This window comes from Lissotriton helveticus, chromosome 1_2, assembly GCF_964261635.1.
Source record: "Lissotriton helveticus chromosome 1_2, aLisHel1.1, whole genome shotgun sequence".
NCBI classification, from domain to species: Eukaryota; Metazoa; Chordata; class Amphibia; order Caudata; family Salamandridae; genus Lissotriton; species Lissotriton helveticus.
This window is the reverse complement of record NC_136058.1, coordinates 234354683-234378148: the sequence shown is the minus strand read 5'-3', so window position 1 is coordinate 234378148 and position 23466 is coordinate 234354683. Positions and strand designations below refer to the sequence as shown.

The following is a 23466-nucleotide window of genomic DNA, read 5'->3' as shown; positions in this document are numbered from 1 at the left end:
TTTGAAACATGAAAGCAGCTTCAGGATTGGCCACAGGGGAGGTTGGGACCCCCTGCTGCAACAAGGACAAGGAAAAGAGTGTCGGGCAGTAGGCGAATGATACGGTTTTTTTAAAATTTTAAATGTTAATTTATTATCCATTTTCCCTCCCTACCCCCCACTTCCCTATCGTCCGTCATCTCCCCCACACCCACCATGCCGCACCACTTCACCTGCACACCAGCCGCTATTGGTGCGTGGCACATATAACATTGTCAGGATTATAAAAAGCATGTGCCTATCCAGTACTATAATATGAACATAATATGAAAGCCCCAGCAGTGAAGAAAGTAAAATCTAATCATCTCTTAAATTTCACTTGCGACCAGAGCGAATACCTCCCTTTTGGGACATGTCATGAATTTCATGTGTTAGTAATTAAATTTGTAATGCGCAACAGCTACCCAAAAAGGGTTTCCCGGTGCACGGAGCAAATCCAGGGCTTAGATAGAACAGGAGAGGCAGATTATCTGTCAAAAAGCCATGTTTTTAAGGACTTGCTGAACTGAGCGTAGTCAGTCTCGTTACGGAGTGCTGTGGGTAATGTGTTCCAGAGTGAGGGACCAAGATAAGAAAAAGACCTTCCGCCCATTCGAGCTAATTGGAATTTAGGGATGATAAACCTCCCTTAAGTGGCAGAGGGAAGGTTTCAGGAGGGAAAATAGGGACTGACCAGGGATTGAAGATGACGAGGGGCATTCCCGTTTTGATTTTATGCATATAGCTCAGTGCCTTGAATTTTACCCGGTTTTCCACCCTGAGCCAATGTAGATTACATCGATAGGTGGAGATGAAGTGGCCTTCCGGACTCCACACAGGAGTCCAACCGCTGCATTTTGCATCATCTGTAGTCTGTGGACTACAGTTTTGTTTGAACCTACATATAGTACATTTCCGTAGTCAAGGCTTGATGTTATTAAGGCATTGACCATGGTTTTCCGGGTAGATTCTGGTAGCATCCAACAGATTTTTTTCAACCATTTGAGAATGGCGAAGCAAGTTCCTGCAACTTTAACTGTTTGTTTGGGGGTGCATATTGAGTGAATCATCAATCGTGATGCTCAGATTCCTGACTTGGGGGGAAGGAGAGGGAAGATTTCCCATTTCACAGGGCTAGTGATGAGGGTCCCAGAGATCTTTGTTTTTGCCCAATAACAATACCTCAGTTTTTTCTCCATTAGGCTTGAGGAAATGTTGTTGCATCCAAGATGCTATTTTGTTTAGGCCAGTTTTAAGAGAAGAAGGAGCATTTGTATTGTGTGAGGAAAGGGAAAAAGTTATTTGTTAATCCTCAGCGTAAGAGAAAAGGGAAAGCCCTGCTTTCTCAGCAACATCAGCTAAAGTCTTACATATAGATTAAATAACAGGGGGCTGAGGATGGAACCCTGCGTCACTCTGTGAGCGAAGGAATGGACTCCTGAGCAGGCTGTACGTGAGAAAACCTGAAAGGTGCGGTTGCAAAGGAAAGCAATGAGCCAGCCCAGAGCGGAACCACCGATGCCAAGTGACTTGAGAGTATTGATTAACACGGCTTGAGACACCGTGTCAAAGGTGGCGCTCAGGTCTAATAAAATGAGATCCACAGTGTCTCACTTATCAAGGTGGTGACGTATGCTTTCCGTTACCCCTAGTAAGGTGGTTTCGGTGAACAAGCCTGCTCTAAAAACTGACTGAGAAGGATGAAGATGTCCGTGGGCTGTCACAAACTGAGATAAATGTGTATGTGTGAGAAGTTGGCCTGATGTGCAGTGTTCACTATTCTAGTGATCACTATATATCAGTCCAAACAGCCCTTATTGATGATTGGTTGTAAGTCAACCTTATAGACCAGCTATCCTAGTAGCATGGATACGAGCAGTCTAAGGCTAAGACTCTAGAGGGCGTGTTAAGCCAGCTGTTTTACCATCACATTACCCCTTGAACACCCAGTGAAAGGACACCACACAAGTGTTATGAAAATAAACAGTGTATTTATTAGAATCACAACAATCCTGTACTCTTTATGAGGACAGGGTGCTAAGCACACAACAAAACTCTTATGAAAATACTTAAGTTAGCACGTTATACACAAATGCCCGAGGGGCACGAAAAACCATATACTTAAAAAGTGGAATGCGAAATTACTAGCAGGTAAGTACAGTACTAATAGGCTTTGGACTCGCTAGGACTTGACTATAGAATCGTTAGATTACTTCTAGGAGACCTAGGGGACTCGGGTGCAGAGTGTGCACCCTCACGCGGTATGCGGGACAAAGTCTATGGGAGCTAGTAAAGGCAAAGTTAGTGTTCACGGGCGAACCCGACCTGGTAGGAAGAAAACGACAGTGGATCCTGACCCTAGGATAGTGAGGCTATGCTGGGACACCGAAGTGCCGAAGTTACCTAGCCCAGGGGCTGCAGCTGCATAGGTCTGAAAAGACGTCGGGAATCTCGTTGCCGGACCAGGAGCCTGGAAGAAGGAAGTTGCTGGCAGGCGACCAGTGAAGAAAAGTTCGATGGATCCAAGCCTGGATCAAGGAGGAAGAAAACCTGAAAGCAGAGGGGACCAAGTTCTTGAATCACTAGCCAGTGATTAAGTTGGCACCAGGATGGCACCGGGCGAAGTCACCTCGACTAGGTGAGTGGGCGACGCTGGCTCTGCAGATCTCACGGACCAGGAGGCGTTGTCGGCGACCAGGATGGAGAGGCGAGCTGTCCCACGATGGATGAAGCTGTCGGCGTCGAAGTTACCCAGGATTGGGCAACAAGCCTTGGCTAATTCAAGCCCACGCGGTGGACTCAAAATGGCGTCTTGAGTGGACCAGGAGGGTCCGGGGTGCTCCTCTTTTGGAAGGGAGCAAGGGCCAGCCTGGAGCAACCAGACCAGCAGCAGAAATGTCGTCGGGCGTCGTTCAGAAGGCCACAAGCCAGCGGGCTAGTAGCCAAACAACGCGGTGAGCAGCAAAAAGCAGAAGGGCCCCACGCAGATCGTGGAGATGCTGGGAGGCTGCACTTCGGTGCTGGAGCTGCTCAGGGTCGGGGCTTCTCGGACCCCAAAGCAATCACCAGGAAATTACTCGGCGGGCTTGCTGGAAAGAAGTCGTGCAGTCTTGAAGATGGCCGGTCCCTCGAGGTCTCGTCACACCCACGAATCTCAGCGTGACTGATGATGTAGGTAGAGGTCAGAGGTGCCAGGGAAGCCGGTTCTCGTCGAGCTGGGCAGTCTTGATCCGGAGGAGAGACGTGCAGCAGACCGCAGTGTTCTTAAGTTGGTGCCTGCGGATGCAGGGTGACTACTCCTTAGTCACAAGGGAGAAATCTTAGGAAGAAGTCTTGAGTTCCTTTCGTGGAAAGTAGTTTCAGGATTCAAAGATGATCTGATTTGGAAGGGGGCCAGTTCCTACCTTTATCCTGTAAAAAGGGGCTGGCACGCGACTAAGTCCTGCCCTAGGGGTGGGACTAGGAGGGGGGTGGTTACACCCACTTCCTTGGCGGGCTTTTCCCCAGCACAGGGTCTGGAGTGACCCTGGAACTGGTTCCAGCCAGCCTATGCACAGTGAGCACCGGGGTGCCACGTGCAGTCACCTTCCTCTAAAGCCCTGCCTACCTACAATACACAAAACCCTGTCTGGGACGGTGCTGGCACCGCCCCTGGCAGGAAACCCTTTGTCCTTATCTCCTGCTCTGGGAGGACTCCCAGCAGCAGGAGGGCAGACTTGTGTCTCGGTGGCAGCATCCATTTTGTGGAGCTGAGGCTCTGTTTGACTTTAACCGGGGTTAGGGGTTACATACATGTCGTGTCCCTCTAGAAGGGTGGAATGCTAACCCCGTCGCCAGAATTGGCGAGGGGTTAGTATTCCAATTCGTATGACACCTTACTCGACATGCTTTGATAAAGCGATACCAGAGTTGGCATATAACCGCGAGGATTATAATGCACTTAAGAGTATATGGTATGCGATATCATGGAAACGGCTAAGGGATGGATCCCGAAAGCCGCAGACAGGCTCAGCTCATGCCAGAGCACCATCTCACACGATTCCAAGCACTCTGCCTTCAGGATTGTTAAGGCCTGCCATAGGAGTGACTGATAGGAGATCTGTGTGTCCATTTTAGGGTTAGATATAGGTATACTATATCTAAAGCAAAGGGTGAGTACACCACCTTGCCCCAGCTGTCGTGCAGCCAGTTGTGTCAGTTTAGTTAGTCAGCCCAGGGGTGGCATAATACATGCTTCAGCCCCTGGGAGACTTCTGGGTACCTCAGCCCTGGGTACAGGGACTTAGAGAGGGCCCAGTGCCAATTCAGTACCTGAGTACAATTTGGATAGAGAGAACAGCTAGGCTGTGGGTCTGATTAGCAGGCCCACAGCCAGGGAAAGTCGTAAACCAGTGCAGCAAAAAGCAAAAATCTGGGTGATCATAGGATTGCAGACCCTACTCTCCTACATGAAAATCTGGGTGATCATAGGATTGCAGACCCTACTCTCCTACAGTATGGATATGCCTTTCCAAGATTTTTGAAAAAGCAGGTAGTAATGATATAGGACGGTAGTTGCCGGACAGCGAGTCCCTTAACTGTATTGAAGAGAGTCTTGGAACAGTTTAAAGCTTCCGAGATGGTGGTGGAGACATAGTCTGCTCGAGCTAATTTGCAGAGTTTATGATATTTATAAGGTGTTTTTGTAGTCAGATTTGGATTCAGAAGTGTACTTCTTTCTCCACTTTCGTTCCATGACTTTGCAGCTAGCTTTTTCGGATTTCAGTGACTCGTTGAACCAAGGTGCAGGTGGTTGATGGTTATGTGTTCTTTTATTAGTGAGAGGTAGACAGGTGTTGATGGAATCTAAAAGCCACTTGTGCACTGAGGATGATAGGGGATTTGCTTGTTGCAAGGAACAGGGTCTATGGGTGTCCAGAAAAGTATTGAGGGCAATGATATCTAGTTTTTTCCAATTTCTAATTTGCGAATCTAGCATGGTAAAAGTAGCAGAAGAGTGTTCATTGCATATCTGCATTTAGGGGAATCTTCTACCTAAATCACAACAAAGTGCTGTACATATACATTTCAAAGGAATCAAAGTGCTCTTCTGTGTGGCAGTATGCCAAACTGTTGAAAAAATGAAACGTCCTTTAAGCTGACACATCAACTTGTTAAATATCCTGTTTTTTTAAATTATATAATAAACATGCCTAAGGTTTCTTAGTGTTAACACTTCTTGAACATAAAACCAGATGTTCAAGATTTTGCCAGATTCTTTAAATTATACGTTCAGGGATGAAAATGTTAGAATTCAGATTTTATGGCACCTGAAGTAGTATATACATAGGTATATAAAAGAGATGTGTGCACAACTATCGGACAAGAAACAGCACAACTCCCTCATAAATGTACATGATATGTGTGTTTGTGTGTATGCACACGTATCCGTGTGTGGGGTTATGCACCCGCATGTGTGTGTGTTTGCGAAGGCAATATTGTAGGAAGCAATGTCAAAGGGTTGAAATGTTTATTCCCTTACGGAGTATTCTGATAGATACATCTGCCTTGTGTATTCCTCAACTTGTGAATATCCCCCTTGCGTCAGCAACGTTCGGAAAATTCTTTGTAGCACGCCGGCGTGGACGACGTCATAGGAGCACGGCCTCGCGCGCGACTCCGTCTGATGTCACCGACTCCTTATAAGACCCACGTCGGCGTGATGACGTCAGTTCCCTTTTTTCCGCGTCGTCGACGCTAACTGTTTCTGGGATCTTCTGTGATTCAGATAGTAACTTGTTACTATTTTGTGTTACTGTTTCTCTGTTGAGTGTTTCTTCTTCGCCGAGGATGTCGTCGAGGAAGACGGGGTTCAAGCAGTGCGGATCGTGTGCCCAAATGATGTCAATTACCGATCCGCATGACGATTGTTTGTGGTGTCTTGGATCGGACCATGATGTTAAAAACTCTCGATCCTGCTTCAAGATTAACCCTAAGGCTTTACGAGAGCGGGAGGCTAAGCTTCTACTTGCAAAGGTGAAAGGAAGAGAGGCTGGAAGGTCTTCGAGGTCGACGTCCAGACGTTCGAGGTCGAGACAGAAGTCGCGATCGAGGTCGAGATCGGCTTCGAGATCGAGGTCCAGAGTGAGGTCGAGGTCCAGAGAGAGGTCGAGGTCCGGATCCAAGTCGGCTTCGGGTCATGCTTCGGGCTCCTCGAAAAAGAAGCACAAGAGGTGGAAGCATAGCTCTAGACATCACTCTGGCAAGGAGTCTTCGGATTCGAAGAGGAAGTCTCGAAAATATCATAAAGACTTCGTGTCTCCTTCTCCTTTGCATTCTCTTGGAGGTTCCCCGGTTCCGGAGCAAGAACCGGATCCGGAGTCACACCATTCTTCAGAGCATGAAGGAGATGAGGAGGTTCCTCGGGCTCCGACTCCGGTGGAAGACCCTGAGAATCAAGAGGGCCAGGATGAACCGATGCCGGAGCAGCCTCCTTCGGAGCGGCCGATGGGTTTGTACCCTCCCTTTCCTGGTCCTGGGCAGGACCCCTCGCATTTCCTTAACGCTATGTTGGTGTTTATGCGAGAGCAATGTACCCCACTGGTGCACCGGCTGGTCCCATGGGTCCATTGTCTTATAACTTGGGCGTCCCTCAAGCTTACGCTCCGGCTCCTTTTATGCCGTTCATGCCGGCGCCTTATACACCTTGGCTCGGTGTCGTCGACTCCGTACACGGCTTCGCCGACTCCGGAACGACCTCGTGAGTTGGATCGAGGTGCCACGCCGGTTCGTGAGTCTCGTCCTTCAGCTGCCGCCGCTCCTCGTTCGACGCCGGTTCCGACTCCGTCGGAGTCTTTACCGGATCTGTCGACTTCGGTTCGCTTGGAGTGGTCGAGGCACAGGGCTCAGCGCCTCTTGGAGGAAAAGGAGTATGAAGATCCTGAAGTAGAGGAAGGAGAACTTCTGGATCAAGGGGACTGTTTTGAGGACCTGCATGGTGCTATTGGCCTGGAACTCTCTCCTGAGTGGGGTTTGCCTTCAGTTTCTGATGCACCATCTAAGGACGTGGCACCCTACCATGTTGTTATTAGAAAGGCTGCGGATCTGCTCAATCTGACTTTGCCTACTGTTGAGTACAAGCCTAACATCCTCACGGAGGTTTTACACTCACCTTCATCTATTATAGAGCCTATGCTTCCTTTCACTGAGGCTTTGACTGAGCCAATAATGGAGGTCTGGAAGAGACCTTTGACTGCTCCTGCGGTTTCCAGGTCGGTGGCAAGACGTTACAGGGTGGCACCTGGTGACCCTGAGTTTCTCTCTTCACATCCTTCTCCGGAGAGTCTGGTTGTGCAGGCCGCTTGTTCCAACAGGTCTGCGGGTTCTTTTCCTCAGGTGCCAGCAGATAAGGACTCTAAAAAATTGGACCAGTCTGCAAAAAAGATTTTCTCCTGGGGTAGCATGGCTCTAAAATCTACCAATGCTACTTGCCTGCTAGGGAGATATATTCATGCATTGATGGACTCTGTGAAACAGTTGTCATCTAAGCTTCCAGAGGAAGACAGAAAGAACTTCAATGAGGTAGTCTCTGATACTCAGGCTGCAGCCCGCTTGGTTATTCAGAGTGGCATGGACACGGCGGACTCTGTTGCCAGGAGTATGGGCTCTACTGTTGCCACCAGAAGGGCCACATGGCTGAAATCTTCAGATTTTTCGGCAGATGTACAATCTACGTTAATGGACTTGCCATTTGACGGAACAGGCCTCTTTGGGAAAAAAGCGGATGTAGCCTTGGAGAAGTTCAAAGATAGCCGGGCAACGGCAAGGTCTTTGGGTCTTCAGGCTAGAGGTTCTGCCACTAGGAAGTTTAGGGGATTTGGTAGATCCACTTTTCGTCCCTATAAACAAGGCCAGCAGCAGCAGCAGCAGCAGCAGCAGCAGCAGCAGCAGAACCCTTTGTATAGATCATACAGAGGTAAACAAAGGGGTCGTGCTCGTGGACGCCTAGCCTCCTCCTCCTCTACTTCCTCCTCTAACAATCAACCCCCACCCTCAGCAGCAAAGCAGCCCTAGATCCGCCATTCCGGATCATGCGGGTCCGGTAGGGGGTCGGCTTACTCATTTTCTACGGGATTGGGAATCGGTTACATCAGATCTTTGGGTTCTCAATCTCGTAGAAAATGGGTATGCACTTCCTTTTCAGGAGTTCCCTCCCAATTACTCTCCTTGCCAAGGTTATTGTTCGGAGGACCACCTGCTTCTCCTACAGGAAGAAGTCCTGGCACTGTTCCGAAAAGGTGCGATAGAGGTGGTTGCAGAGCAGGAAAGGGGTCAGGGGTGCTACTCCCGGTATTTCCTGATCCCCAAGAAGGATGGCAGGTTACGTCCAATCCTGGACCTCAGGATTTTGAACCTCTATCTCAAGCAGGAGAAGTTCAAAATGCTCACACTTGCACAGGTTCTTCAAGCGCTGTTGGAATAAGACTGGATGGTGTCGATCGACTTGCAGGATGCGTATTTTCACATCCCCATTCTGAAGTCGCACAGAAAGTATCTCCGTTTTACGGTGGGATCGCAGCACTACCAGTTTGCGGTCCTTCCGTTTGGACTTACTACTGCGCCTCGAGTTTTCACCAAGGTAATGGCAGTGGTGGCTGCGCATCTCAGAAGGTCGGGGATTCCTGTGTTCCCCTATCTGGACGACTGGCTGATCAAAGCAGAGTCACCAGAGAAGGTGCTCTCACCTGGTGCCCTCCCAGCGCAACCTGTTCATAGGTGCGGTACTGGGCACTACTGTATGTCGTGCATTCCCTCCACCTCAAAGGATTCGCGACATACAGGCAATGATTCCTTTATTCTACAATGGAGCGGTTGTTCCAGTCCTGAAGGTCCTTCATCTGCTCGGTCTGATGGCTTCTTGCATTGTTTTGGTCAACCATGCACGCTGGCACACGAGGGCACTCCAGTGGTGCCTCCGCTGGCAGTGGTATCAGCACAACGGAGATCTCGGGGAGTCAGTGAGGATCTCCAGAGAAACTGCAGCGGATCTGTCATGGTGGAGCGTGGAGGGCAATCTGTCTCGGGGAAAGCCTTTCCATCTACCTCCATCGGTTGCCACAGTGATAACGGATGCATCCACTCTCGGGTGGGGTGCTCATCTGGGGGATCTGGAGATCAAAGGTCTTTGGTCTCCGGAGGAAAGGTTGCTTCATATCAACCTTCTAGAGTTGCGGGCGAAATGTCTGGCGCTCAAGGCCTACCTCCCTTCCCTTCGCGGTCAGTCGGTTCAAGTCCTGACGGACAACACGACCGCGATGTGGTATATCAACAAGCAGGGAGGAGTGGGGTCGTAGTGTCTCTGCAGAGAGGCTCTGCGTCTCTGGTCCTGGGTTCAGGACCATCAGATTTGTCTGATGGCAAATCATCTGTCGGAGTTCTGAACAATCGTGCAGACGTTCTCAGTCGGCAGTTCTCTGCCGACCACGAGTGGAGGCTTCACCCGGAGGTTGTTCACGACATCTTTCAGATGTGGGGGACTCCTCGGGTGGACCTGTTCGCCACTCGCGAGAATGCTCACTGCCTGTCATTCTGCAGTCTCCAGTATCCGATGCAAGGAGCCTTGGGGGACGCGTTTCAGTTGAGTTGGGGAGATCAATCAATCAATCAATCAATCAGGTCATTTGTAGAGCGCACTACTCACCCGTAGGGTCTCAAGGCGCTGGGTTGGGAGGGGGGTGCCGTTACTGCTCGAACAGCCAGGTCTTGAGCTTCTTCCTGAAGGAGAGGTGGTCTTGGGTCAGGCGTAGGTCGGTCGGGAGTGAGTTCCAGGTCTTGGCGGCCAGGTAGGAGAAGGACCTTCCTCCTGTTGTCGCTCTTCGGATGCGGGGGACGGCGGCGAGGGCGTGGCTGGTTGATCTGAGGAGGCGCTTGGGAGTGTAGAAGTTGATCCGGTTGTTGAGGTAGCTCGGGCCTTGGTCGTGTAGGGCTTTGTGTGCGTGGGTGAGGAGACGGAAGGTGATTCTCTTGTTGACCGGGAGCCAATGCAGATCTCTCAGGTGTCCGGAGATGTGGTTGCGTCGGGGGATGTCGAGGATGAGCCTGGCCGAGGCGTTCTGAATCCGCTGGAGTCTCTTCTGGAGCTTGGCGGTGGTACCGGCGTAGAGGGCGTTGCCGTAGTCCAGTCGGCTGGTGACGAGGGCCTGGGTGACCGTCTTCCTCGTGTCGGTGGGGATCCACCGGAAGATCTTGCGTAGCATGCGCAAGATGTTGAAGCAAGACGAGGAGACGGCGTTTACTTGTCTGGTCATGGAGAGGGAGGAGTCCAGGATGAAGCCCAGGTTACGTGCGTGGTCCGTTGGTTTGGGTGCGGTGCCCAGGGCGGAGGGCCACCAGGAGTCGTCCCAGGCGGAGGGCGAGGCGCCCAGGATGAGGACCTCCGTCTTGTCCGAGTTCAGTTTCAGGCGGCTGGTCGTCATCCATTCGGCTACCTTTCTCATCCCTTCGTGCAGGTTGGCTCTGGCGGTGGCGGGGTCGTTGGTCAGGGAGAGGATCAGCTGGGTGTCGTCGGCGTAGGAGATTATGTTGAGGTTGTGTTGGCGTGCGATGGCCGCGAGGGGGCTCATGTAGACGTTGAAGAGGGTGGGGCTCAGTGAGGATCCTTGAGGGACGCCGCAGATGACTTCGGTGGCCTCTGACTTGTACGGTGGTAGGCGGACTCTCTGTGTTCTTCCGTCGAGGAAGGAGATGATCCATTCCAGTGCCTTGTCCTGGATTCCGATGTTGCCAAGGCGCTGTACTAGTGTGCGGTGGCAGACAGTGTCGAAGGCCGCGGAGAGGTCTAGGAGGATGAGGGCCGCTGTTTCTCCGTTGTCCATCAGAGTTCGTATGTCATCGGTGGCAGCGATGAGGGCGGTCTCGGTGCTGTGGTTCGCCCGGAAGCCCGACTGTGAGGGGTCGAGGGATCCGTTCGTCTCGAGGAAGGCTGCCAGCTGTTTGTTGACGGTCTTCTCGATGACTTTGGCCGGGAACGGGAGGAGCGAGATGGGACGGTAGTTCTTGAGGTCGGTGGGGTCTGCTGTGGGTTTCTTGAGAAGAGCGCTGAGTTCGGCGTGCTTCCAGCTCTCAGGGAAGGTGGCGGTGTCGAAGGAAGTGTTGATGATGTCCCGCAGGTGGGGTGCGATGACAGCGTCGGCCTTGTTGAAGACGTGGTGAGGGCAGGGGTCAGTCGGAGATCCGGAGTGGATGGAGTTCATTGTGCGGATGGTGTCTTCGGTGTTGATCGGAGTCCAGGTGCGGAGGGTGGTGGTGGGTGGCGTTGTTGCGGTTGTGGCTTGCGTTGGTTGGTTGCTGAAGCTGTTGTGTATGTCCGCGATCTTGTTGTGGAAGTAGAAGGCGAGGGAGTTGCAGAGGTCTTGTGACGGGGTGATGTCATTGCTTCCGGCGTTGGGGTTGGAGAGCTCTTTCACGATGTTGAAGAGTTCCTTGCAGTTGTGTGCGTTGTTGTCCAGCCGATCCTTGTATGTATTTTTCTTGGTGGCGCGGATCAGTTGGTGGTGTTTCCGGGTGGCGAGCTTGAGGGTGGTCATGTTGTCCGTGGTTGGCTCCCTTCTCCAGGCTTTCTCGAGGGCTCGGCAGTTCTTCTTGGAGCTCTTGAGTTCGTCGGTGAACCATGGTGTTTTTCTGCTGCAGGGTCTGCTGGGTGGGGTCCTCAGGGGGGCGAGTTTGTCCGCGCAGTTGCTGATCCACTTCGTGAGGTTGTCGGCGGCCTGGCCGGGGTTCGCTGAGCTGGCGGGAGGGTGCTGGCTCAGGGAGGCGGTGAGCTGGTCGGCTGTGATCTTGTTCCAGCTTCTTCGGGCAACCTGTTGCTGGTGGTGGTGGGTCGCCGATCTTTTGAAGGTGAAGTGGACGCAGCTGTGGTCCGTCCAGTGGAGTCCTGTTGCGTTGCTGAAGGTGACGTCGTTGCTGGATGAGAAGACGGCGTCGAGTGTGTGTCCGGCGAGGTGGGTGGGGGTGGTCACCAGTTGCTTGAGTCCGAGGTTGGCGAGGTTGTCGATCAGGCTGGTGGTGTTGCGGTCGTTGTTGTTCTCCAGGTGGAAGTTGAGGTCCCCCAGGAGGATGTAGTCGGCGGAGGGGAGGGCATGCGGGCTGACGAAGTCGGCGATGTCCTCGCTGAATCGTGTGCGTGGCCCCGGGGGTCGGTAGATCAGGGTGCCTCTGAGGGTGGTCTTCGGGTTGGTGTGGATCTGGAAGTGCAGGTGTTCAGCGGTGGTTAGGGTGTCGTCGGTGTTGGTCGCGATGCGGATGGTGTCTCTGTGGATGATGGTGATGCCTCCTCCCGTCTGGTTGGCGGTGCGGTCCCTCCGGATGATCTTGTAGCCCTCCGGGATGGCGATGGCGATGTCGGGAGCCGAGGAGGCGTTCATCCAGGTCTCGGTGAGGAAGGCAACGTCCGGGGCGGTGGTGTCGAGGAGGTTCCAGAGTTCTACGGCGTGTCTGTGGACGGAGCGGGTGTTGAGCAGGATGCACTTGAGGTGGCTGCTGCTGGTGTTCGGCTTGGTGAGTGCTGGTGCAGGGTGTGTCCGGATGCAGGTGAACTTGCAGGCGTGGCAGCTGAAGAGTCCGTGGGTGTACTTCGGGGCGGCTTGATGACATCCTGGGATGCGGCCGGTGTTGAGGGCGATCAGGTCGGCCGCGTTGTAGACTCGTCGGGTCGGCTTCCGTCGGTTGGGGCCAGGGGTCCTGGCACTGGGCGCGGTCCAGGCGCGGACGGGCGCAGACGGGCTTACCTGTGGCGCGCCTTCGGCGCACAATCGGCGCGCCCGCTGCGCGTCAACGCTGCGCGTTCGCACGGTCGCCATATAAGGCGAAGTGCGCGGGTGGGCGGAGCAGCTGGGAGGCGGGAGCGGGGAGGGAACGGAAGGAAAAAAAGGGGCGGGGTCGGCGGTAGTGGCGGGAAGCGGGGGCGGCGAGGGAGGCGGGAAACAGAGCGGGCAGTGATTACAGATGGGAAACAAATCGCGCTAACACGGGAAGAAGACTAAGAGATGTAGACAAGCACAAATGATTGAAAAAACAAGCTTAACACGGGGAAAAAGGCTAAGAAATGCAGACAAGCACAAATGATTGAAAAAACAAGCTTAACACGGGGAAAAAGGCTAAGAAATGTAGACAAGCACAAATGATTGAAAAAACAAGCTTAACACGGGGAAAAAGGCTAAGAAATGCAGACAAGCACAAATGATTGAAAAACCAAGCTTAACACGGGAGAGAGATTAGAAAACAAATACAGGCACAAATGTTTGGCAAAAGAAAACAAAACGGACGGCAGCAGGGTCAGACGGCAGCGAGGCAGCTAGGCACAGCGAGGGGGCACACGCAGCAGCTGGTGGCCGTGCGGCGCGGGGGTGTCCCACATGTGGGTCACACTCACCTGTGTCGCACGGTCGCCATATAAGGCCAAGTGCGCGGGTGGGCGGAGCAGCTGGGAGGCGGGAGCGGGGAGGGAACGGAAGGAAAAAAAGGGGCGGGGTCGGCGGTAGTGGCGGGAAGCGGGGGCGGCGAGGGAGGCGGGAAACAAAGCGGGCAGTGATTACAGATGGGAAACAAATCGCGCTAACACGGGAAGAAGACTAAGAGATGTAGACAAGCACAAATGATTGAAAAAAACAAGCTTAACACGGGGAAAAAAGGCTAAGAAATGCAGACAAGCACAAATGATTGAAAAAACAAGCTTAACACGGGGAAAAAGGCTAAGAAATGCAGACAAGCACAAATGATTGAAAAAACAAGCTTAACACGGGGAAAAAGGCTAAGAAATACAGACAAGCACAAATGATTGAAAAAACAAGCTTAACACGGGAGAGAGATTAGAAAACAAATACAGGCACAAATGTTTGGCAAAAGAAAACAAAACGGACGGCAGCAGGGTCAGACGGCAGCGAGGCAGCTAGGCACAGCGAGGGGGCACACGCAGCAGCTGGTGGCCGTGCGGCGCGGGGGTGTCCCACAAGTGGGTCACACTCACCTGTGTCGCACGGTCGCCATATAAGGCCAAGTGCGCGGGTGGGCGGAGCAGCTGGGAGGCGGGAGCGGGGAGGGAACGGAAGGAAAAAAGGGGCGGGGTCGGCGGTAGTGGCGGGAAGCGGGGGCGGCGAGGGAGGCGGGAAACAGAGCGGGCAGTGATTACAGATGGGAAACAAATCGCGCTAACACGGGAAGAAGACTTACGAGATGTAGACAAGCACAAATGATTGAAAAAACAAGCTTAACACGGGGAAAAAGGCTAAGAAATGCAGACAAGCACAAATGATTGAAAAAACAAGCTTAACACGGGGAAAAAGGCTAAGAAATGTAGACAAGCACAAATGATTGAAAAAACAAGCTTAACACGGGGAAAAAGGCTAAGAAATGCAGACAAGCACAAATGATTGAAAAAACAAGCTTAACACGGGGAAAAAGGCTAAGAAATGCAGACAAGCACAAATGATTGAAAAAACAAGCTTAACACGGGAGAGAGATTAGAAAACAAATACAGGCACAAATGTTTGGCAAAATAAAACAAAACGGACGGCAGCAGGGTCAGACGGCAGCGAGGCAGCTAGGCACAGCGAGGGGGCACACGCAGCAGCTGGTGGCCGTGCGGCGCGGGGGTGTCCCACAAGATCAACTCCTTTACGCGTTTCCTCCCATACCCTTAATTCCTCGGGTTCTGAGGAAGATATGCCAGGACCGGGCCCAAGTCATATTGGTCGCCCCGGATTGGCCAAGAAGGGTGTGGTACACGGACCTTGTCCACCTCTCCTCTTACCCGCCGCTCCGTCTCCCTTTCAGGGCAGGCCTCCTCTCTCAGATGGAGGGGCAAGTTCTACACCCCCACCTCCGAACATTACACCTTCATGCCTGGAGTTGAACGGGGCAACTTGAATTCCTTTTCTCTCCCTCACGATGTGGTGGATGTCATTCTTTCTGCCAGGCGTGACTCCACTAAGTCCATCTATTCATATAGGTGGTCTAAATTTGTCTCTTGGTGTAGGGAGAGGGATGTTGACCCTGTGAAGGCTCATTTGTCTGACATTTTGCAGTTTGCACTTTCTCTGGCGCAGCAAGGATTTGCTGTTGCCACGGTCAAGGGGTGTCTTTCAGCTTTATCGGCATTTCTCTGTTTGCTGGATCAGCCTTCTCTTTTTAAGTCTCCAGTGGTTTTAAGATTTTTGAAGGGTCTCACTAATAAGTTCCCTCCTTCTCCTTTTGTTGTTCCTCATTGGGATTTGAATCTTGTATTAACCTATTTGATGGGTTCTCCCTTCGAACCCTTGCACAAGTGTCCCATGAGGCTTCTATCTTTTAAAACGGTCTTCTTGGTTGCAATTACCTCGGCAAGGAGGGTAAGTGAGCTTCAGGCTCTTAGTTCTAAGCCCCCGTTCTTGACCATTTATGCTGAAAGAATGGTTCTCAGGACCAGGGCTGCTTTTCTTCCTAAGGTGGTAACTCCCTTCCATCTAGGGCAATCCATTACTCTTCCTACCTTTTATCCTCCCCCTCACCCTTCCAAGGAGGAGGAAAGGACTCATCGCTTGGACCCAAAGAGAGCAGTTAGTTTCTATCTTGATAGGACTAAAGACTATCGTATTGACGATCAGCTCTTCGTGGGTTTTGCTGGCTGCAAGAAGGGCAGAGCGTTGCACAAGCGCACACTTTCCAGATGGATAATCCTGTGCATCAAAATTTGCTACTCTCTGGCGGGTAAGGACACTCCTGAGGGTATTAGAGCTCATTCAACTAGAGTAAAGTCTGCAACTTCCGCTTTGACTAGAGGTGTTCCTGTTGAGGACATTTGCAGAGCCGCGACTTGGGCCTCCCTCCACACTTTCGCGAAGCACTACTGCTTGGATACCGAGGTGAGGAGGGACGGCCACTTTGCGCGCTCTGTCCTCCAAGATTTCCTGGTATAGCAGAGTGGACACCCTCCTCTGGGAGTGGGGACTGCTGTGGGACTCTATTCACAAGGTGAGGAATCCACAAGGCAGGTATCTATCAGAAGAACAAGTTACTTACCTTCGGTAACGCTTTTTCTGGTAGATAAAGTATCTGCCTGTGGATTCCTCACTGACCCACCCGCCTCCCCGTTGTCCGCTCTGCTATACCAGGTTTTACGTATTGATATTTCTGGTTCTTGATACCTTTGCTATGCACTTTGTGTGCGGTTTTGATTTGTATGTACTGTGTACACTGTATATATGTAAATTTACTGTCGTTGGTCCGTCCGGGTGCCTCGAAGGCATGGAAAAAAGGGCAGAACTGACGTCATTACTCCGACGTGGGTCTTATAAGGAGTCGGTGATGTCAGACGGAGTCGCGCGCGATGCCGTGCTCCTATGACGTCGTCCACGCCGGCGTGCTACAAAGAGTTTTCCGAACGTTGCTGACGCAAGGGGGATATTCACAAGGTGAGGAATCCACAGGCAGATACTGTATCTACCAGAAAAAGCGTTACCGAAGGTAAGTAACTTGTTCATCTGTGCCATAGATATTTTATTTTTAAAGTTGATTTGCTAATTATGAATAGTTTTCCATAAACTGTGTTTAGATCATTGGTAGGCTGTGCAAGACGTTTGTTCAATGATTTTTCAATTGCGTTCACATTGGTTTGGGGTATATTGCTGCTGAGTCGATGGAAGGAGAAAAAAGTTCCAATTTTGTTTTGTCTAAAAGCTCCTGAAATTTGGACATACAGCTCGAAGTCTGTCTCAACTTTTCAGATGGGTTCTGGTCTACTTTGTTATCTTTTGCATGACTCTAGTTTTTAATATCCAGTGGCAATATTGCGGGTACATAGTTGAGTTTTGGGGCTGCCGTCATCTTTTACACTTGCAGTCTCCTTCCCCTACTAACATTTAGAACTAGTTAAATGTCACAATGTTAGAGATTAGTTTGTCACACATCCGCAGACTGTTCCCTTAAAATACACACCATGTTTATGAGCTCCTGTTTAAATCTATTGTTTGAGATGTCATCACAGAGTGTGAAGCTTATGAATGGAAGTCCTTTATATTTCCTCTGGTTGTTCCTGTAGCTGTGAAACACAATCAATGAACTAGTTGGCTGCTCTTTCACCACTATATATTGACCACTTGCTGCTTCACTAACCAGCCTCCACCACATACAACTGCTTTTTTATGAATTTTTATGCATCAACACTTCTGAGCAATAACAGTGGAGCAACTCTACATTGCAGTCCAAGCAACTCCCCTGCTTGCATGTATGCTGCTCCTACTCAAGCATGCCCGAAGGCTAGAGGAACAGTACTTCGGAATGCAAGTTTGACAGCAAAGTCTATGAATTCAATAGCCATCAATTAGCCCAAGTGACAGAGTAGAACCAGTGCATTTCCTACATACATTCATATATCTATAAGATCATCTTCCGATCGCTGCCAACCTTTGGAAACACTCACTGTGGTGCATAAATAACTCCGAAGTATAATGTTTAGTTTATTCGTGCAAACATGCCAAAATTCAGACCAACGCATTTTGGAATCACCATGGGTAGTGGGCAAGTTTTGTTACCGGCTACTGTTTAAGTGCATAAATGATGGCAAATCATGTTAAATTAATTAATTAATAAATAACCGATAATGTTTAGTGGTGAGTTGCTGACAATAGATTAGGATTAACCTACAACAATCGATAGTTTGATGCAATCGTAAACAGCGGCTTGAATGATGTCAACCAACTTTGCCGTAATTCTTAGCATATATTCTGCAATGTGGAGTCATAAAAAGTAATGCCATTGGTTAATCCTATAAGACTATAACAATAATTCATGTTAATCTGTCCAGTTAATTAGTAAATAGTGTACATCTGTAAGAACACTCCAACCGTCAGTTGAGCCCCAGTGGGCATGGTGTCTGTATCTAATTGACATTAACCACCTCTGATAGAAAGGACAGTGCAACCTGACCCGAAATGCCCAGGGAGTCATAAGAGGCAACCAACTCTGAATTTTCACCTTCATAGTGCCCCAGTGGGCAAAAGTTCACCTAACAACACAAGGTATGTATCCCCAAGAGTAGGTCAATGTTCATCAAGGAGTTAAAACTATACTATATACTGTATATTTCCTTGTATTCCCCCTGAAATCATATCAAAAGAAGAACGGAGAAAAATAGAGTAGAGTAGAAGAATATATAGAAAATTTTGAAAATAAGCTTTAAGTTCCTTTCGGACCCGGAGGAATAGAGTTGGAGAAAGAGTCCAGCCCCAAGGCATTTGACTACCGCTCACACATACCAGGCCAGACAGCTTCCGTAGATAGACTCCACTCTGAGTGAACATAAACATAAAACAAAACATACTTTTTAAAATCAACGAACATTGGTAAATGTTGATATACATAATAAGAGACAGCTGTGATTCCTAAATTAAAAATTAATTCCCCAAAACAGACTCTAGGTACCACTAACCTGCTAACTACGAATAGTGAGGGAAAGGGGATGTTAAATTATTCGCCCAAATATATTTACATTTCTTTGTCACAATTTAGACCCTTGGGGGTTCTAGTATCTACATCCAAAATATATTTAGATTCAAGTTGTACAGTAGGCACCTGGATTCCTAGCTCGCCACTTGCCTGTGGCCTCCAGTTCCTCCTTGTTCCTGACTGATCCAGTGACAAAGCAGCTGCCCACTGGGGTTTTCCCACTTACGTTCTTCCCACCAACAGAAGCCCTGTCCACCCCAGGTCCTTCTTAATGCAGGCTGCAGCGTGACTGCATCTAGTGCCACGACCCTTGGCCGTCCCACCCCCAAAGATACACCATCACTGAGCTCTACATCCTTGACCACCGACACCGCAACAAACACTGCCTTTGCACCGGCACGCGCTCCACGGTAGGACCTTTCACCTGCACCCACTGTCACTTCACCTGCCACTGCGCACACACACCGGCTCACTTACCAGCACCACCCCAAACACTACACAGACACCACCTGAACAAAAATACCAACTTGCATGCGCCCTTCTCAACACTCTTGTTATGCAAGCATTCCACTGATTATGGGACCTCATCGCCACCCTCGCACCTAACATCATCTTCCTCACTCAAACCTGGCTCAGCTCCACATCCACCCCAGTCATTGCCACAACGATCCCCGATGGATATAGAATCACTTACCAGGACCTCAGCAACAAGCTAGAAGGAGGAACAGCCATCATACACAAAGAGATAAAACAATGTACCAACACAACCAACAACACCACCACCACATTGCAACTTCAAGCTACACACGGATGGCAAGACAACCGTCAGAGGCAACCTCGAAAACCGGCCCCCAGGCCCACACTCCTCCTTCAGCAACACCATTGCAGTCTTCATTGCGCCCCTAGCCCTAGACTTCAAAGACTGCATCTTCCTAGTTGACCTAAATACAGCCATGTCACAGAACTCACATAGACCAATCACTCCAGCATCCACTTAAGCATCTCCAACCCCCGCACTGCCCCCCCCCAAGATGACCAACGCCCCACACTGGAGGTGGAACAAAATCTCACAGACCAGCTGGGAGAACACCATCAACACCTTCAACCCTGTTACCTCCACCAACCTCAAACAGGGAGTGAAAAACGTCAACATCTGGATCACCAATTGTGCAGACAGCATCGTCCCCATAAAGAGCAACATCCAGAGAAAAGCCTCCAGCGAAACGAGACAGCAAACAGTTGGAGAGGAGATGGCACACAAGCAAGGACACCTCCGACAGGGCAGCCTTCAAGACCTCCCTCAATGTCTACCACCACCTGCTGAGGGCATCAAAACCGCACCAACAATTCAATGGAACTCTTTAACATTGTTAAGGAATTCTCCAACCCGGCTGCTAGCGAAACAACATCACACCCTAACAGGAGCTGTGCAACAACCTCCCTCACTTCAACACGACAAAATTGCAACCATATACTGAAACTTCGAACCCCAAACCACACCTACGGACTTCCTAGACAGATATGCCACCACCGTAACCAACACTACATCTTCAACCTTGGAAAACCAAAAGATCTGCCAGAAAGTCACCACCCTACTCAACACCTCTATCACCACTGCAAAATTTCCCGACACCTGGAAGCATGCCGAAGTCAGACCCCTATGCTATAATAGGCATGGATCAACGAGGAACAGATGAGTGCGGTCATTCGAACCGGCGTTCGAAGGGTTTGGTGAGGCGTGGGTAGTACATGCCTCTTTGTGAACAGCTCAGTGGCGGCTTGTTCAGAACGGGTTCCGGTGTAATCTAATCTCCCGCCAAACCCTTGGAACGCCGGTTCCAGTGACCACACTCGTAGATCCCTGCCTATTATCGCGGATCCCTACTTATTATCGTTTAGGTTAACGAGCTATTAGACCCGTTTGGAAATCCGTTTACCGCCCCACTGCAGGCCATCATTCTCTTGCAGTTGGCAATTACTCAGCCATGTAACCTAATGTCCTAATGATGATCCTCAATTCAATGTATGGATCAAAACGTTGTCAACTCCTCAACACCCTAAGGCAATCATACTTATTTCAAATGTGTAATGGTGTCTTCTATTCATTTGTGCTTTGACCGTAAATCATATTTGCTGCTTCACTAGAATCAATACTGGTTCTACCATATTTTACGATTGACTGCCGTCTATCGTGGCTGTTTACGATACACAATAATTGTGGAAAAGCCTTTAAGTAAAAATAGATTAAACAATATTTCGCTTTGATAGTAGTGTTAAAACTTATATTTTGATCATTTCGTAAACCACTTTAAGATGGCGCTTTTTAACTATTGGTAGTTTTAGTCCTTCCTCAAATTAGCGGACTAAACAGTATTTATTGCCCAACTCAAGAAGGCGACGTTGCTAGACGCCACATCGCAGACATTGCCGTAACAAGCCATGCTGGTAGTGCTGGTAAGCCCGATTACTCGTGATATGAATTTATGCTCCGATTAGTTTGAGATTATTTTGTGTGTTGGTGTGCTCTATAATATAGAATTTAAATTAAGGAATCTTAAGGGCAAGTTACAGGTGGGGGAGACGCTCTATATTATCGTTCTTCCTTTCCATGGGTCAAATGTTTTCTTCGCTCTCGTATTCACTTGGCGCTATGCATTGTGTTTCCGACTCGCGCCAACTTAAGCGCGGGCATTTTATATTTATGTTTAAATAAGCTGGCCTTTCTCGTTGCTGCTTTTTGAGAAAAGTGCTGTGAAATAAAAAGAAGATGAGAAGATCATCTTGTGATTTAGGACTTTGTTAATGGGAGAATGAGCTCAGGACATATTGTTTGTTTGATTTAATGGTATGGTTTTGTATACCATCTGGTGAACGGTGGATGGCCGTTACCTTATCCTTTGAGCTATAACTACTTGGACTGGTGTTATTGTTTCACAACTGTGCGCGTTTGTCACCCAGCCATCCCTCTCTTTGTCTAACAGGAGTATAGCAGGGAATCACAGAAACATGTAACTACTGTGGACCTCAAATGGACAATATTTTCCAAGTAATAGATTTTTATCTCTCCATGTACAGGAACTGCATTGGGCAGACGTTTGCCATGAATGAGATGAAAGTAGCTGTGGCACTGACCTTACTCCATTTTGAACTTTCACCTGATGGAACAAAACCTCCTATTACACTACCTCAGCTAGTCCTGAAATCTAAGAATGGAATACACCTGTACTTAAAGAAAATTACTTGAAGCTCGGATGTATACATTTCTGTTGCATTCCTCCCTGTTCTCGCCGCCCTTATTTCTATATGTCTGGAAACGTGGTGGATCATCCAAAGCAGAAATAGGACTTGGACATACAGCTTGTAATATAAGTTTTACTTTAACCTAAAGATGATAGAAAGCAAACTTGTATTTGTTTGCAGGCCTGAATAGTTACAATGTAACACTCATAATTTCATTACAGCAGTAATGTAACACTTTTCTACATTATACGTTTGAAAACCAGATTTAAGGCTTGATTTACAGTTTGGTGGATGGGTACTCCTTCACAAGTGTAATGGATATCCCATCTGCCTTTTACAGTGCATTTTAGCATAGTGGTCTTGAAATAAGACGGATAGGTTATTTTGTCACTATTGTGATGGAGTGCTCACCTGCCAAACTCTAAATCAGGTCCTTTGTGATCTGCTTGTGTTTTTTTAAGTAAATGATTTATCAGCTGATGGCCACCCGAAGAGGGATTTTAGTTTTTAACATTTTTAATGGTTCTAATAAAAATGGTCGGACATTACCACCTTATAAACATTTTAACTACACATCCTCCCCCACTAACTTCCATGCCTATCCCAGAATCCTCATTTCCCTTCCCAGTACTCCTTAGAAATTCCATCGACTTTCTTTGTACCTCCCTCTCCTCACTCCGGTCTTCTGGTCAGAACTTTTCATCTTTATAAACTTTATACTGACCCTCGGGGAGAGTATGTCTATTATGTTGAAAGTGCTTAGTTTGAACCCAAAGCTCTGCTAAGGAGTATACGGTCTGCGCTAATCAGGGTCAGCGTGCCGAATACCAAGGCTCCGTAGTCTTTAATCCACCACAGTCCTCTTTAATCCACCAACAGGCATTGCCCCTTTACCTCATTATTATCGCGCCCTTTCTTATTTGTGTGTTTTTCCCTCTCATTCTCTCGGTAAATATTATATGAGAAAAAAATAAGAACCGGTCCCCAAAAATGAGTGCCTGTGGCCCCCGCCAGCAACCAGCGGCTTAAGCTAATCACTGCACATTGGTAAAATTTGCTTAGTCTTGTGGTCTCCTTTGATTCTTTCACACATGCTGATATTTTAACTTTTCTTTGAGGGACATTATATTGTGATCCATTCATTTAAATGCAGTGGGTGGCCATCATCAATACTGGGCAATTTCAGGGGAACTTTATTATTAGATCTAGACATAATTATTGTATGTAATTTAGGATTTGCAACGATATACCTCTGCATGATTCAAAGAAGAAATATGCCTTCTCTCTACCATAAGAGCTGCTTTAATCTAAGAGTTCTGTTAACTTTTCAGATTTAAAGGACTTTGAAAGCCGTTTTATCTCCGCATCGAAAGCTACCACGTTTAATTGTAAATTATGTCATTTTCGTCCATCCGTAATGTGCCCTCTTTCGTTTTTTTAGGGCAGATAGAATAGTTTTTTTGCAAAGTCTGTAAACTAAAAGGTTTTCTGTAAAATAAATGATTCTTAAACATTATTGAGTCCTCAATTGTCTGCATATTTCTTACAGCACCCTTGCTGCCCCAAGACACACCTATGTTCTTTTGTAATTTGATGTCATTTAATGTAATCGTTTATGCTATTCTATAATACAACGGGTCTGGATATTTTCTAAGAGAACGTGTTTCTTCCTTCATTGTTAGGTTGTGTGTGTGGTTGTGCGGTACGTTGAGTGTGAAATGGAGTCAGTGGATGGGTGATTGATTCACTGCA

General features: G+C 48.9%; 1 protein-coding gene across 1 annotated transcript in view; it reads left to right on the top strand.

The window, feature by feature from the left end:
- The window catches only part of LOC144800127 (cytochrome P450 4B1-like), a 417525-nt gene extending 394295 nt beyond the window's left edge, over window positions 1-23230 (top strand). The window contains exon 12 of the mRNA XM_078671655.1: window positions 21550-23230. Coding sequence (XP_078527781.1) covers window positions 21550-21718 — 169 coding nt within the window. The 3' untranslated portion in view covers window positions 21719-23230. The remainder of the gene's footprint in view (window positions 1-21549) is intronic.
- Window positions 23231-23466: the final 236 nt, after the last annotated feature.